We start from the raw sequence: 16,448 nt of genomic DNA on the forward strand, positions 1-16,448 counted from the left end.
CCCAACAAGGTCAGCTCCTGGGAGAAACAGGGGTGTAGTCCCAGGGGTCTGCACCACCCAGCACCCACCCCAGCTCCTCCGCCTCCATATTTCACCCCACAATGCTGATCCCATGAGACACTTTCCTGCCGCCTTCCCTGTCAGTACCAGCCGGCCATTATCATCTGTTCTCCCACTCCGTTTCAGAAAAGCCCATAATTAACCAGGGCAGGGGACAGCGGAGGCCAAACAGCAGCTTTTCTGAGCATCCTAGGGCTGAGCGCCGTTCCCGCCTGGACCTGCAGCAGAGACAAACGACTCCCACAGGTATCAAAGCCTCCAAGATGGATGACGGGCTCCAGTGGTGACCAAGGGGCAGCTGGAGTCCATGTCCTGCATCCCCAAGCACCATACCACATCTCTAACTCTCTCTTGATTTATGACGGATTTTCCTCCCAGTCTGGATGGGAGGACCGGGGGTGGGGGGTGTGGTCAGCCCACAGGGACTGGGGAAAGCTTCCCCACTGTCACATCTCTACCTGAGGCAGTGCTGGGACAACACTGAAGCCAGCTTGGCCCCTGCTGGGCATGCATCTCCCTCCTCCAGTAGGCCAGGGGCTCAGGGCAAATTCCTCAGGCACCATTAATCTGGGCTAACAGGTCTGCACAAAGGCAAGGCAGGACACCAGCAATGACTCTTCCCACCCAGGCATACCCACAGCCCCTGCCTCTTGAAACCGCTGCCTTCCTGATGAGCCTCAGGCGCTCCCTTGTCCTCCCCTTTCTCCGCTGCCTTTGGTGGGAGGGTGGAGCTATTCTCCCACCTGAAAAGCCAAAATTAGTCAGTGTTCAAGCCTGTGAATAAGCACAATGGCTCCAACAGGAGGGACCCAACAGAGCTGGGGCCTCCCAGCTCATTTCCATCTCAATGGGGTGGCTTTTCACCCTGCCCGCAGAGGTCCCCAGCAAGAGGTGAGGTCCAAAGCAAGAGTCGTGCTCCCGTTCTTCCCAGCAGAATAGGGGTCACGGGTAGGGGCCACAGTCCCCCCATTCGGGGGCAGAGAGATGCAGAAGGAAATCCTCCACAGCTTCATGCTTCACCAACCAAACCAACCCCACTGGCCGGGAGGGAAAATCCAGTGCTCGCTGCCCATGCTGCATGCCCCCAGCAATGGGCAAGTCCACACACTCCCTTTCCTAATGCAGGCCCCCAGCAACTCTCACACACAGGTTTAAGGGGGTTCAGTGTCCCCACCAACAACCTCAAAGCATCGCTCTTCCACCTTTCTCTCCCAGTGCTGCTGAGCCATGCCACTGCTGCCTGACACAGCCCCACAACAACAGGGGCAGGACCAGCAACAGCATGCAGGCACAAACCCGCAGGCTCTTGTTTTTTCCTTACCCAGCCCTATTTCCATCCTATTTCCAGGGTGGCAGCTCCTGCGGGGCATGGGTTGGTCTGCAGGGACCAGCTGCAAAGGTGATGCTGCTGGTTTTGGCTGGTATAGACCTGCCAGCTCTGAAGCACACCCCATGGGGCAACATGAGCCAGCTCAGGGGGCTGCCGAGAGCTGACTCGCCCTCAGACCCCTTCTTCAGGGCAATTACAGAAGCCAGGTTCACACCCAGCAGCCCTTTTGAAGACACAGGGTCTTAGGGATCCACCTCCATCCCTGAGCCTCCTCCAGCTCTGCAACACACCACTCCCCAAAAGTCACCTTGCCCCCACGCCGGCAAAGCCCGGCAGCAACGCTACCTTACCCATCGGCGGCTCCGCGGCAGCCGGTTGGGCTGATAGATTGGGGTTAGGCAGCGCGTTGCCTGCGGGCGCCCGGCGCCGGAGCCAGGGAGAGGCGAGACTTGCACAGTCAGCGCTTTCGGCAGTGAAGGTTGGAGCAGGGCTGGCTGCTGCTGCCTCCTGGCTGGCCGGGTGCCAGGCTCCCAGCCCTCGCTCACCTGCTGGCTTTGTGTGGAGAGCAGAGCAGACAGGGGAAAAAAAGAGGGTTATGGGTTATGAGTCAAAAAACCCAGGGGCACAGGGGTTGGAGGGAGTGGGGTTTGGGGGGAGGGAGCCCCCCAACAACTCCTTTCCCTCCCTGAGGCTGTGTGAGCACACTGGAGCATCCCTCAAAGAACCAGGGGCATGGAAACGCTCAGCCCCATCCATCCCACATGAGGCAGGAGCCCGAACCCCAGCAGCATCCCCCTCCAGGAGTCACTCGAGGATGGAGCTGGCAGCTGTCTGCAGCCCCAGCCCCGCCGCCCCGGCTGGTCCCCGAGGCCAACGGTTCACGATGAATTTCTAATTGTTTCCTCCAACAATGAGACATCCTGTTCGGAGCCGGGCGGTTCAACAAAGCCTGACGCCGACAAGCAGGGCCCCTTCCTGCTGAGCAGGAGTGGGGCAATGCTGAGTGCTCACACCCAGAGCAGGGGGGACGGGGGAGGCTCAAACCCCCCCTCCCCGCCACCCCATCCACTTAACACGCCAGCTCTCCAGCCTCCACCTTGATTAAAACAGCTTAACGACTCCGGCAAGAGCTCTCGAGGGGGCGGGGAGCCGCCGAGAGGTATTTGATGGATTAACTTTGGCAACCGTCGGCTACCTTGTCATGCCAATAAAATTATTGCCATTGATCGGGGAGAGGCGTGGACGCATGCTCCATGGAGCGGATCTCCCTGACGGGGCTGGGCGCAAGTGCCCACAGGGACTGTGTGCATCGCAGGGAGGGGGCGAGGGGTCCCCAGGGGATGGGATGGGGATGGAGTGGGAGAGGGCAGAGGGAAGAGGCAGAAGGAACAAAAGGCCCTTGTGCCGGGCGGCCAGCTGGGGAGAGGCAGCAACATGGGCAGGAGAGGACTTGGGGACTGCGATGGGGTCGATGCTCAGGGAGTCCTCAAGGGTCACCAGCTGACAGCCGGGGCCAGGGCAGACTTCACGCTCCAAATCTGCTCCCCCAAACAGCCTGCTGAGGCACAGGCAGTAAGTAGGGTAGCCAGCAGCAGGGTCACGAGGGGGACTGAGCCCTCTTGCACACTTCGGGAGCCGGATTTCACGCGCTGAGACACAAAGGCGCCCTTTTGAGCTGGAGCAGCTTACCCTGAGCGCTAAGCGGAGGGCAGCACAAAAGGACCCACGGGGATGGGGACCGGCAGAGCAGGCAGGGAGCCTGACGGCTTCTCCTTCCAGCTCACATGGACTGCGACTGAGTCGTGCCTTGTACCCCACGGGGGCTTTATTTATGGGAAAAGAGCCAGCAGGCGACAGGGAAATTCCCGAAAAGCCCTCAGTCAGCAGCTCACCCTCCCCACAGCACCTGTTTTCAGGTCATACTGCCCAGACACACATCAAGGTTTGTGAATGCACCAAAGCATCCTTCTCCAAAGCTTTAAGACAACCCTACACAAAGAGAGTGCTTCCAAAGGCTGCCAAATTCAGTGCCCCAAAGCAACCCTATCTCCCTGCCCTCAGCAGGACAGGGGGCTGCAGGGGAGCCCCTCGACCCTCCACGGGACAGGAGCACCATGTCCTGTTGTGTCGGGATGGGGATGACCCACTTAGTGCGAAGAATTTATCTATTATTTTTAAGAGTGGAAAAGCCAAAGAAGCCAGACATAGGGCCAGTTCAGCTGTGCTTTCTGTGGGAGAGAATAAACAAGCTGCAGCAAGTGCAAGCCTTGAGGGGGAGCAGATTCCCGATGGAGACATGTCCTGATGCACTCGTGCCTGAGGCTGGCCGGTTTCAGGACAGGGCAGGGAGCTGCAGGGATTACAGTGGCGACTGGGAAGCCAGATAATCCTCCAAAAAAAATGAGAGCACGGCTGGCTGCAAGGGATGTGCAGTCCAATGCTATCCTGGCTGGGATGCACTGTCTCCACCATCCCATGACCACGCCATCCTTAGGGATCTACAGTGCCTGGATCCCAGGTGGTGCTGGATATCTCCTGCGGGGCTGTGGCAGGAAGGACAGCTCGCAGCCTCCTGGATCTGCAGCAGCCTGGGGACAGCAGTGGGCAGGGAACCACCAGCTGCTTCAAGGGAGGAACTCAGGTCACCCCCCCAAAAATAACCAGGAGACACCCAAAACTGGGTCAACCCACAAGGGCCACACTAGAGCTCAGCAGAGCCCTACGGAGGTTCCATGTTTGCATAACAAGGAGCAGATGGCAAGCTAATGAGGGCAGCCCAGTCTCTGCACTGCACCTCCCAGGATGCCCCACTGCCCCATCTCTGAGCTGCCAGCCCAGCAAGGTGCAGTTACTGGGAGGGGGTTGCACCATCAGCATGCCCCCTCCGGCACTGTCCTCCTTCCTTCTCTCCGTACAACACTTCAAGCACACCCAAAATCAAGTCCTTGGTACACACAGGTTAAGAGGCAACTGTGGGTACAAAGGAAAATGAGCCTTTCCAGCACGTGGCTGAGCACTCCCATTGCAATTACACATACAGCCTTCTGTCCACCTGAAAAATGGGAAGGACGACCCTGGAGAAACAATGGCCCCCCCCAGTAAGAAGATTGTCAAGCACAGACAGGTGGTTTCCAGGAAAGAGCCACCCGTTAGGAAGCAAGCCTTGTGCAAATACCCCCTGGACATCCCCGCTGCAGTGTGTTCATGGCTCATGTCCCTGTGTCACTTCCCTATCCGCAGCACCCTCAGACCACAGTATGCAAGGCCGGGTCCCTGACACACCAGCTTGGGAGCATGGAGGAAACGGCTCACTGCCAGCCCCAGCAGCGTGAGAAGCCATCCCTGTATTGCTCACCCAGGCAGCAGCAGGAATTACCCAAGAACCCCAATCCCATGATTGCTGGCACAGAGGAGAGCGAGCACGCGGGGCTAAGGGCTTTCCAAGCCTGGCCTCTCCACATAACTCGGGACCAGCCAAAGATAACCACCTGCCTGGTAACCCCACAGGGACAAGCTGAGAGCGGGCTACCATGGGCTTTGCCACTATGACCTGCTCAGCATCCCAGGAGTGCTTCATCTCCATTCCCCCCAAGTGCCTCCCCATCCCAGCCCACAGCCCCTGTCCACAGGCAGTTTTGCACATATGACATTGCTTGCAACATCCTTTCACCCCCCCGAAATGAGGGTCTCCCTGCAGCTGCGGCAGCAGCAGGTGCTGCCCAGCACCCTGTGCTCATGGCAGCAACTGTTGGCTGCAGGGCCAGGGAGAGGCTGCAGGGCAGCGAGAGGCTCGCGTGGCTTTTTTTTGGGGGAGGGGACGACAAAGGGAGGCTCTGTCTGCACACAACAGACTGGACAAATGCTGGGCATGGGAGCTGCCATCCAAGGAAAATCCAGACGCAGCAGTGACTCTGCCCTGACCTTACCTTGGCCCAGATGGCGAGATCGGTGCCCCCTTAGCAGAGCAGCATCCATTACAGGGCTCCTGGGGATGGGGAGGGGAGCACCCAGCTGTCAGCACATCCCTCCCTCCCCAAAGGAGATGCCAGGGGTGCTGGCAAGGGCAGGGGGGACCAGCAGAAAGGCAGACAAGCTACCAGGCTGCACCAAGCCTAATGCAGGTGCTTGCCAAGGGAACAGGGGGAAACATTCATGGCTTAAAAGGAGAGGGGTTGCGGCCGCTGCTGAGTGATCCATCCATCCTGCACCCTCTGCCTGAGAGCGCTACCCTGGCCACACTCTGCTGTACCTTGGCCGGGTATTCCATTCCCTGGTTGGGGATTTGTTGGCACCACTTGGGGACAGGCCAGCAGCCCCCCTCTTGCGCTCCCCAGGCAGCAGGGAGCCTTCCCCTCCCTCTGGCCCTGCTGGCAGCCAGACAGCAGGATCAGGTAGTTGCTGAGGCAGCGCTTCGCTGGGCCAGGCAGGCAGCGGCTGCCGCAGAAAGGCTGGGCTGCCCACCCCAAGGTCACAGCAGGGGATGAGGGGGGGACCTGGCGGCGCAGGACTCAGAGCCTGCAAAGGGCTCCCATGCTGCCACTGGAGAGCTCTACAACCCCAGGGGTTTTGGGGGCTCCAGGCAGGATAAGCCTACAAAACCTGCCCAGCATCCCAGCAATGGGACAGGATCAAGACCCACCTCTTCATTCCCCATGGAGCTCCTGCTCTGTGTCGTCATGCCCTGCAGGGCCAGAAAACCAGACCCGCTCTTTGGGGGACCGAGTTTAGAAATCAGCAAAAAGAAAGCTGGGGAAAGCCCTGCAGGAAAGGAGGATCCTTAAATCACAGCTGCGCTCAAAGTCCTGATCTCAGCCATGACTTTGTAGCATGCAGCCTGCACCCTGGCCAGGCACCCACCCTAGATGACCGCTTAAGGGTGACTCTGAAGGTGCAAAGACCAGACAAAAACTGAAAATCAGAGGGAGAAGAAAAAACAAGTCTGCTATGTAAAAAGCAACTGCCAGCCCCTCTAGATAAATAAGGAACTAGAGGTGTAACACTGTCCCCATGGCTTTCTGAACCCTCCTCCCACGTGCTCCTTCCTTCCCATCCCCATTTAAAACATCCCATCTGGAGCCCAGCAGCAGGAGAAGCCACCAGCAACGCGACACCAGTCCCTCCGGATCCCTCATCGACCCGGAAGGGAGGATGAGCTGCCTCCGTCTGCTCCCCACAGCCTCGCTCAGCCCTGGCGCCACCATGCCCCCCCGAGGACTGCAGAAAGGCAAGCAGAGGATGCGGGGCTGGAGAAGACCACCAGCATCCTGCCCCCCACACCAACACATGCTGCCCCCTGCTCCTAAACAGGCTGCTAATAGGCAGGGCCACAGGCAGGTCAAGGGGCCAGGGGGAACATGAGCAGGGCAAGCAGGACATACGGGGACAATCATCTGCAACAGCACCCTTCCCCTGCCAGAGAAGCCACCCTGGCCAGCACAGATCAGGAGAAGGAGCAAAAATTCAGGGTGCTGTGCCCAGGATGGGGTGCTAGAGCACCTCGCAAGCAGCAGAGCAACAGGCTGGACCCCCTGGGCAAGTCTTGGTCCTCCTGCCCCTGGCAGAGACCATACCAGGACCTTTGCGCTGCCTTCCCTTGGCTGAGGATGCAGTTAATGCAAGCTGTGTTTATACAGGGCATGTACAGCTGTAATTATAGGCACGATGTTATGATAACAGGAAATCCGTGCCCCGTGGAGATGCAGGCAGAGAAAGGCACGCATGGAGCTATTTGCTAATTGCCACCAACAAGCAGCCTTTTGTGTCGTGACGGGGTACAGGAAGAAAAGTCTCCCCCGCACTCGGCTGGAGCCATCAGCACCCACCTCTGCCCACCCTGCCCAGGTCAACAGCAAAGCCATACAGACCCGGACAGAGCGAGCCCACCCTGTGGCAGATACAGGGCAAACGCACCTGCCTTGAGGCACAAGGGGATGGGCTCTGATCTACCAGCGGCCAGGACTCAGCTTCCCTAAGTTACAACCCTTCCAAAAGACAGAGGTTTTGTAAATTTGATTCACAAGAGAGGAGCAAGGGGAAATTGCCCCTCACTGGCCCTTTGCACTTTACCCCCAATATATCAAGTCATGCTATGATGGAGGCACTGCCCTACCTGTACCCCCAGAGGGCCAGCAAGGCAAGCAGTCATCCCGCCCCATCAGTATCACTGAGGGCTTTCCTACCTTTTTGATCTTCCCGCTCCGTGTGCCCGCAAAGACGACGGTTTGTCCTCTGTAGTCATAGGCAGCCACTGAGGTCATCCCATCCTCCTTATCCACAAAGAGCGGGGTCCCCTCGATGGTGACGGTCCCGCCCAGCGGCTGGTTAAAATCCTGGCCGCAGAAATTGTCGTCGATCTGCAATGGCTGTCAGAAGAAAAGGGAGGAAAGGTGAGCTTTTTGCCAATGACTCGCAGAAATTGTCGTCGATCTGCAATGGCTGTCAGAAGAAAAGGGAGGAAAGGTGAGCTTTTTGCCAATGACTCGACGTGCTGGACCTCCCTGATGGCCATCAGCCACCTCCCACCTCCACCCCATCCAGTACGGCAGCCCTATCCCTTGCCTTTCATGTTCCAGCCATCCCACCTCACCAGCCAAGGGAAGAGATGAGCTGATGCTTCCCTAAAATTCCCTACGCACTGATGTAAGGCACTTGGGACACATCCAATGCATGCAGCCCCTCTCTGCATCTGAACAAGCTTTGCAGACCAAGACCAAGGCTCTCGGTCCTCTGCATCTTATAGAGCAGCACTTACAAACGCAGCAGCAGCCAGCACAGCATCCCTGCTCCCCCTCCATCCCTGCTGCTGCCATCTCAGACACGTGGGATGCCGGCATGAGCTCCCCAGCACACACACACCCCTCTCCTCCTCACCCTGGCACTAGCTTCAAAAAGAAAACAGCTTGGCAGTAAGGCAGGAGGGGCTGAATCCTGCGCCCCAGCCTTCCCCCAGAGACAAAACACTTCCCAGCCAAGGCCGTGCCAAGACAAACGGGTCAGAGCTCCTGAAAGAGCCTCATTTCACATAGCAGAACCTCCAGAAAACACACTACCCACCTGCCAGCCCTGTTCCTCCTCCCACAGGAATGTCTTTGGGAAATCCCCACATTTTTTTCATGCTGCCTTGCCCTAGACAAGGCGCCTGGTTCAGCCAGCTGCCTCCTCAGTTCGGCGCTTTTCCATGGGTCTGGGAGAAGCTTTTACAAGCTCTGCCTGGGGAGAGGCAGAGGCAGGGCTGCACCAGCTCCTCTCTGCTCTCAGGGCTGCGACAGCAGGGACCTCCAGCAAGGACCGATGGGCAAGGCAAAGCCAGGGGGATGCCCCCTGTGAAAACCGGGATGCAGGCGTAGGAGCAGGACCAGGACCAGCTCCACAGCACTCACCCACCTCCATCGAGCATCCTCCCCACGTTGCCCTGACCTGCTGAGCACAGCAACAGACCCTGGCCATGGGTATCTGGGGCACATGGGCCTCACAGAGGTCTCATGATAGGCAATGGCCTCATATGGTTGCACAGCACCAGCAAAATCCACGCCCAGCAGCCCCCAGCCCATCCCAGGCAGCAGAGGCTCCAGCCAAATCCCCAAGGGTGGCAGCAAGCCTGGGTGCAGGAGGTTAGGGCAGCAAGGCAGGCGCAGCTGAAAGGGAGACAGCCTGCTCCAGCCATGGGATTCTTCCGCTTCACAAGGTTCCTTATGTAACTTTGAATTTAAAGGGGAGAGGATTTTTGGCAAGCAGAGGCCTCCAAATGTATGCCAGTCCCCAAGGGGTTTTAAATCCATACATCACGTGCATGGAGGATATGGGAAAACGCCGAGCTCCTGAGCTCCACGTACACAAGGGCAGTACATAGCTCCGCAATTCCCACTCACCGCTGCCTGGGAAGCAAGGCTCAGCCCAGACGTCTCAGCTCTCAGCAGAAACCTGCAGTCACCCACAGGGAGGAGGGAAAACATGGCATTTTTCCGTGCCCCAGCACAATGCACTCGCAGCCACAATGGCTTCAGCCTCCTGTAGCCACAGCAAGGCTGCTCACCCTCCTCACCATGCCGACATGCTGGCCCCAAGACCAGCAGTCCCGCTCCCAGCTGCAGTGGGGACTCAGCACCGTGCCAACCTTCCAGCGGGGAAGACTGGGAACAACGCCAGCTGGTCACGTTCAGCCTCACTGGGCGGTCTGGGGATGCTGGACTGCTTCCTCAGTTACTCTAACTTCTGTTTTCGCTGGGCGCCTGAGTTAGCATAAAGCCAAAGATCAACTCCCTTCCCCGCCTGACCTTTGGTTGTCCTTCCCTAAACTGGGTGAACTCCTACAGCCAGGCGTGAGAGACAGGGGCATCCCCAAAACAGGAATGTGGGGCATCATGTGCCTCTGCAGCCACAGGAAAAGGCGGAAAGGGGAATTAAGACCTTTCCACCCATCCTCTGAATCCTAGCCTTGCAAGCACCCTCTCCTAGCCATCAGCCAGCACATGCACTAAGCATCCTTCTCTGCGTCACCAGGCTAGACATGCAGATCTGAGAAAATTATCTTCCCAACCACAGAGCAAGACAGGAGTGATGCTCCAGCCGATACCCACCTGCCATCCAGATACCTGGGATCCTTCAGGTGCTTTGCTGGGAAAAAACACTCTCTGGCCCTGACAGTCCCTCCGCTCCAGTAAAACCTCCCAGCACCTTCCACCCAGCCGCCAGCAGTAGAAGAAGAATTAAGGTCAATGCCATGAAGGTATGTAAGCCCCAGCAGCCCCTGGGTGCAGATTCTGCTCTCTTGCACTCACAGTTTCCCCAACCCTTTGGCTGCTGAATATGCAAGAGGGGAGATGTTTATGGTGTTTACTCCTCTCTGCTTTGTCTCAACAAACTCTCTGGGAAACGACAAATACAGCTGCTCTCCAGGACTGCGAGGAGCGCCCGCCGCCACTGCGATGCCGACACCACCTCGATAAATAATTATGCTGACAATTAGCTCATTAACAGCAAACTGCCTCGTTAGGGAAGCGCAGGCAGGCAGCACGGCGAGGTCGGGCCAAGGGCGGCAGTACGGGGGTTACGGCACCAGCCAACAGCCCGGGCGGATGCGGGGAGAGGCGAGGCAGAGGGCTGGAAGGATGGAATGACAGAGGGACAGCTGTCCCCCAGCCAGTGCTGGCAGGGACCTACACACACCACAGCACTTGAGGGCCAGTGACCTTGCAGCGTTTCAGCTTGCAGATGCTGGGATCTGCAGGAGGTGTTGAGCTCTGCCTGCTCTCCCAATTTGCACAGGGTGCTTGCAGGGATGGTGGCCTCAGCCCATTACAAGGGAGCAGTTGTTTGTTTCAGGGGGTTGGGGGTATTTTTTATTTATTATTACCATTTTTCTTTTGTTTTTATTTCATTGCTTTCCTTTGGCACCCCTCTTGGCTGTCCCTGGGCCCCAGACACCCTAGGACCCCACCTCCACGGCACTGCAGCCTTCTCCCCTCTCCTAGCACTAACCCATCTCCCCCAAACAGGATCAGGAAACTTGGATTTCCCAGGGGATGTGGCCTGCTGGAGAGGGGGAAAGCGGGCCCACTGCACCAAGCGAGCAGAAGCAGGCCGTCTCCTTGATATGCCTTGTCTCATTGCCTTCCTTCAAGCCCACTTACGAAAGCAATGAGGGAGCAGACAGCAGAGGCAAGGCTTGCACCACTCAGTGTTATTAATTAGCCAGTAATTCGCCAGTTAACACCATTACAGGCACACCCCATCCCCCTGTGCCCCTCCAGGGGTTTCAATGGAGGATGCAGGGGACACAAAATGCGAGGGAGGAGGTTGCAGGAGGCAGGTACCAAGTGCTAGGCTGAGATGCCTCTCTTTTTTGCACATTAAATGCTGCCCAGGAATAAACCCAGCACGGTACAGTTTGTTAACATCTGCATTTCTCTGGCTGCCCCCAGGAATAATTTGGCTTATCCCGGCCCTGTTTGGGCCAGTTTATCACCAGCCTTCGCCCTGTGCCAGCAGGCTGGGCAGTGAGCCCCACCAAGGACTCAAATCTCATTTTCTCCTCTGGGCAGTGCTGCTGCCCCCAGGCACTGGGTCTGCCCACACTGCCATCCTGGGGCTCAAGGACTCTAGGAACCCCAAATCACTTCCTGCTGCAATATCTCTACTCCAGTTCCAACTTGCTGCCCTCTCCCAGTCCTGCTACATCAGACCCTCATCCCCCCATGAATGGGGGAGACACACTGGGCATGTATGGCCACGGGCACACAGACCTCAGTCCATGCATTGCACAGTGACAGCAGAGAGCCAGGCTACACAACATCAAACCCATCTTCAGTGAAACACTGTGAGCAGCAAAACCTCTGGACAGGCTCAGGAGTGGTTTAGGCACTGAGGCCGGTGCAGGAGAATGGACCGGATAGTCCCGCAAGATGCCTTTGCTGTGCATGGGAGGCAATGTGAGGGTCTGAGCACACCAGCACGAGGGGTATCACTCCCATTCTCGCTGCCGGATCGCTGGATCCCAGAAAGGTAGAGAAAGAAAGAGGAGATAGAAATTTGCTCCACTTGCCAGCACCAGGGAGGAACCACTAATATCTCCTCAGCAGGCTGCCAAGCCTGGCGGCCTCTCCTCCTAACTCCAGCACCAGCTCCAGAGAATGGGAGCTGCCCTGCAGCACTGGCATATAAGCATCCCTCAGCCCTGTGCCGCTCAAGGTCTGGGAGTGGGGCAGCGGCAAAGCCTCCTCCAGCAGGGACCAGCCTCAGTCCTTGCCACCACGAAGGAGCATAGCAAGAGTTCCTGGGACACTTTCAGTATGGAAGGGGTGTAAATCCCAAGCAACTACTGACTTGAGCAATTATATTCTGGCTCCTTAAAAATAAAACAATATGCCTTTTGTTTTCTGTCTAGCCCTCCCCACCAAGAGATCCGTCACTGCCACAACCAACCCCAGAGGTGGCTGCATTTTATTAGGGGCACAGAGATTCCTGCCAGAAAGAGGTTACATGCTCCACAGGGTCTGGTTTGGCTTGTGCTCAGCACAGCAAGGGGCTGAGGGCTTGACTCATGATCCAGCCATGCCTTTCCAGGCTCCACTTGGCAGCTGGAGCAGGACGAGGACAAAAAGCACCACCTGGCTCCCCAGAGGACAGTGGCACACCGCAACCCAATGCACTCAAAAGCACGAGCCACCCCATCGAGGCACACATCCTTCCACCCTGCAAGAGCCATGTCTGCAGGACTCAGAGCACCTCAAGATCCACCTACTCATGCAGGCTGGCCACCAGATAGCAATCTCGGGACCCTCCTAGCATGAAACCCCTCCCAAAGGGGTCAGAGCCCCCTCCCCAAACCCAAGGGGCATGGTGCCACTGCGGAGCATCAGGGGAGGCAAGCCAGGAGCATGGGAGTAGACAGCAAGCATCCCCTCTGCCGGAGCCAGCAGCTGTGCGACCCAACAGGCAGCAGTGTAATGATTTCATCATTTTCCAGCAAAATTGAATTAGTTCAAAGCCAAAATCTGATTTGTGAGCCCAGCGCTCTTGACAGCAAACCCTTTACTTTGTCAGGCAGCTGTTAGCTGTTAGCTGTCTCCTCCAGAGCTGCGGGGAGGACAGCGGAATGGAAGGCCGGGCTGCTCCACAGGGGTGCCCTGCACACCTGCCTGCACCGCCAGGCACCCAAAACCCTGCTCAGGCAGGGCTGGGGGCTTGGTGAGCTGGAGTGGGTGCTGAGCACCCACTGGGGTGCTGAGCACCAGGCAAGCAGGTGAGGGGAACCCCTCTCTGCCAGGTATCTGACCCTGCCTGGGGACCAGCCAGCCCAGCTTAGTGATGCCCGGTGTAAGACCTCCCCATCACCCAAAACCGCAGCCTCCCTGCAACCACCTGGCTGCCTGGAAAAGACTCCAGCAATAGTAATAGTTCAGCTGCAAAACAAACCCAGAGAGCCAAGTGGGGAGGTCCTCTGTTCCCCACCACTCACAGGCCCCACACAGAGCAGCTGAGCCACAAGCTGGGGCCAGATGCGCCCACACGAGCACCAGGCAGGACACATCTCTGGGGACAAAGGGGAACGCTCCCTCAGTTGGGCATCACTGCTCTGGGATGCAAGCACTCATGCCCTGCACTTCTGGATGACAGTTTGCACTGACCGCACTCAAAACCCGCCTCATTGGCGGTGCCTTTTACCCTCTGTCTTCCTCTCCAACACCACATGGAGAGGATGCGGTCTCTCCATGCTGAGTATGACCAACTTCTACCAGGACTGCCAACCTCCCCGTCTCCCTCCATCAAGTCTGCACTCCTCAACCCCCATATCTTACTGCCCTCAACACCTTCTGCTTGGCTACCACCAAGCCCCAGGTGAGACAACATTCACAAATTCACACATGCCACCTGCAAGGGACTCCCCAGCAGGGCTCCAGCAGATGCCCTGATGACTGAGCATCCTGCCCTCCCAGCCCTGCTCACTGACACTCCCCAAATCCACAAATCCACAGGGTAGGAGAACCAGAAGCCAGCACCTGCATCAGCACAGGGCCCTTTTGGTGGGCTCTCCATGGGCACCGATGCAATCCAAACCCAGACAGCCGCCCCGCACCGAAGCCACAATCTCCACGAGGAATGCTACTGAGCAAGCTAAGTGTCCAGTCTTAACAGCACCAATCCTCCTACTGGAAACGCAGCTCAGGTCAGGTCACCAGGAAAGGTCTGGCCAGAGAGCAACACCAGGAGCCACAAACAGCCTGGCTTGGGTAGAAATAAGCAGGAACTTACCGAGTTGATGCAGCCCAGCTCCTTATTCAAGAGCCAGGGCAGCGAGAGTTTCCCTTCCCCTCTGTAGCACGACTGGATACGCTCCTTGATCTTATCCTTGATCTTCTTCAACGTGAAGAGGCAGAGCACAGACTCCTTGGGAGGCTTAACCCTGTTTTTCTGGCCCTGGGAGAAGATGGTGAAGAGGATATCCTCCCGCTCTGAGATGCCCAGGTACTTGGCCAAAGCCTTGCCAGGCTTGGTCAGGTAGGCATCCTGGATCAGGCGGTACTCGATGCCATCCTGCACGCAGCCGATGGGGAACTCCACGTAGGAGTAGAACTTGGGGTCGTCTACACAGAGGCGGACGATCTTGGAGGTGAAAAACTGCTCCCCGGTGGAGTCTGGCGAGGTGAGCTGGGTGTCCAGCTGCAGGGTCAGGTAGTAAACAAACTGCTCACTGCTGAAGCTGTAAATGTAGTAGATGTCAAAGGTGGGGAACTTGGAGAGTGTATCCGAGGGGATCTTGAGCTGGGAGGAGACAAACTCATCCTGGTAGACAAAGCCAAACATCTCCGCATTCTCCTCGTTGGACATCAGCTTGCGGCTGGAGAGGGTGGGGAAGTACTCCGACTTCCCGTCAATGGGCGTCCCAATGAAGAGCTTGTTCTGCCCGTTCAGCACCTCGATGATGACCCCAGACATGGTGCCCGACTCATTGACACTGGAGAGGTAGTGCTCCTTGCGGTGGTGGGGCTCACCCAACTTGAAGAGGTCGTCCAGCCGCAGGAACTGGCAAATACCCTGGGAGGCACTGCCGCAGGCGATCAGCCGGTTCCCCGAGTAGTCCACCAGCAGCAGTTTGTTCACGTTGTTAGTGGTGACCAGCCCATGTGGGCAGGACTGAACGCTGGGTGGAGGGTAACACTTCTCATTGTCCTCCACAGGCCCTGTCACGTGGGTCCGCAGGAGCGTGAGGTTATTAGAGAGCTTGTAGATCCGATTGACAGCCCCCACATAGACCTCCCCAGTTTTGTTATGGACCACCAAGTGTGTCAAGCTCCAGTCTGTAACCGGGAAAGTCCTAAAGGGAGACTTGGGGCTGCCTTCCGCCAGCGGTAGCCAGGAGCTCCCCAAGAGCAGCAAGGTCCAAACATTGATGAACAAGTGGTGCTTGAGCCAAAGAAGCCACATTGCAGCAGCCTCACATCCAGCCAAGGCCATGCCCAAACCCAGCCACAAAAATAAATAGAAACAAACCCAAACTAAAGGGACGAGGGAGGGAGGAGGAGCTAACGGGACACAGTCTCCTCTGCTTCTGCTGTGCTCGGCATTCAGGACATCGTGGGCACAGCCAGTTTGGTCAGCCCTAGAGAGGGAAAGACAAGAAAAGCAGGGTTAGGAGGCTTTCCTGCAAAGTGTCAAACCTGTTCCATCCCACCCAGCAGAGACTCTGCTGCTTCACACTTTTCTAGCAAGCAGCCTAACAAAACATCCCCCACCACTCCCTGCCCCAGAGGAAGACACGTGCCTGGTGCAGGGACCAAAGGAGCCTGTGAGATGCTAAGGACAACTGCACCTAGTTGCACACCACTGCACACAGCACGTCCCAACCAAGGAGCTGCCATGCGCTTTACCTCACCATCCCAGCCTCAACCAGCAGCCCCCCTCTGAGAGGCATCACCCTGGCCTCACCCCCACCCAAACCACCTCGGGAACTACCACAGCCACCTGAGCACACCTGTGGCTGCTGGCTGGACCAGACTGGCACGTCCCCACAGGCAGTGGCCCGGTGATGCACTCCAGCACACCTACTGCCTACAAACGCCTCGGCAGGGTGTAGCTGGCCCTGACCTGCTTTCAAGACCACCAGCAGTCCCAAATCATTAGACAGGGATGGCTGCTAACAAGCCTCGAGAGGAGCCCCCTGGCCTGCTGCCCCTGCCTCGCACCACCACAGCACTGGGAACGGATGCAAAAAACCCAGTTTGCAGCAAGCACAGCCCAAGCCCCTAGACAGAGGAAGACCTCAAAAGCACATTTTAAATGAGCTGGGAGAGCCGAGAACCCTGGCAGGCTGCCTGCCGTCCCTGCCACCTGCCTGCCTGACAAACCTCAGGAGGGACATGGGCAAAAGCTGGGGAGAGAGCAAGCGGGCACAGCAAGGAGAAGCACGTCCTTCTGGCATTTATATGCATTAAGAAATGCAGGGCCAGCCATCGAGCAGTTGGCTTGAGAGGCTCCAGAGGGATGAGGAGGCACACACAGGGAGGGCGGAGAGCTCTGCACACTGCTGTGCCATGGCTAGGGCTCATCAACCCAGAGCAAA

The 16,448-nt window shown here is 57.5% G+C and overlaps 1 protein-coding gene across 2 annotated transcripts in view; it reads right to left on the reverse strand.

Annotated features, from left to right (window-relative positions):
• The window catches only part of PLXNA1 (plexin A1), a 121,844-nt gene that overhangs the window by 91,448 nt on the left and 13,948 nt on the right, over window positions 1-16,448 (reverse strand). For both annotated transcript variants that reach the window (XM_075096000.1, XM_075096001.1), the window contains exons 2-3: window positions 14,141-15,488; window positions 7,570-7,752 (exon numbers count right to left, since the gene is read on the reverse strand). In XM_075096000.1, the coding sequence (XP_074952101.1) occupies window positions 7,570-7,752; window positions 14,141-15,488 (1,531 nt within the window). The remainder of the gene's footprint in view (window positions 1-7,569; window positions 7,753-14,140; window positions 15,489-16,448) is intronic.

The sequence above is a fragment of the Phalacrocorax aristotelis genome, chromosome 6 (genome assembly GCF_949628215.1).
Source record: "Phalacrocorax aristotelis chromosome 6, bGulAri2.1, whole genome shotgun sequence".
NCBI lineage: Eukaryota > Metazoa > Chordata > Aves > Suliformes > Phalacrocoracidae > Phalacrocorax > Phalacrocorax aristotelis.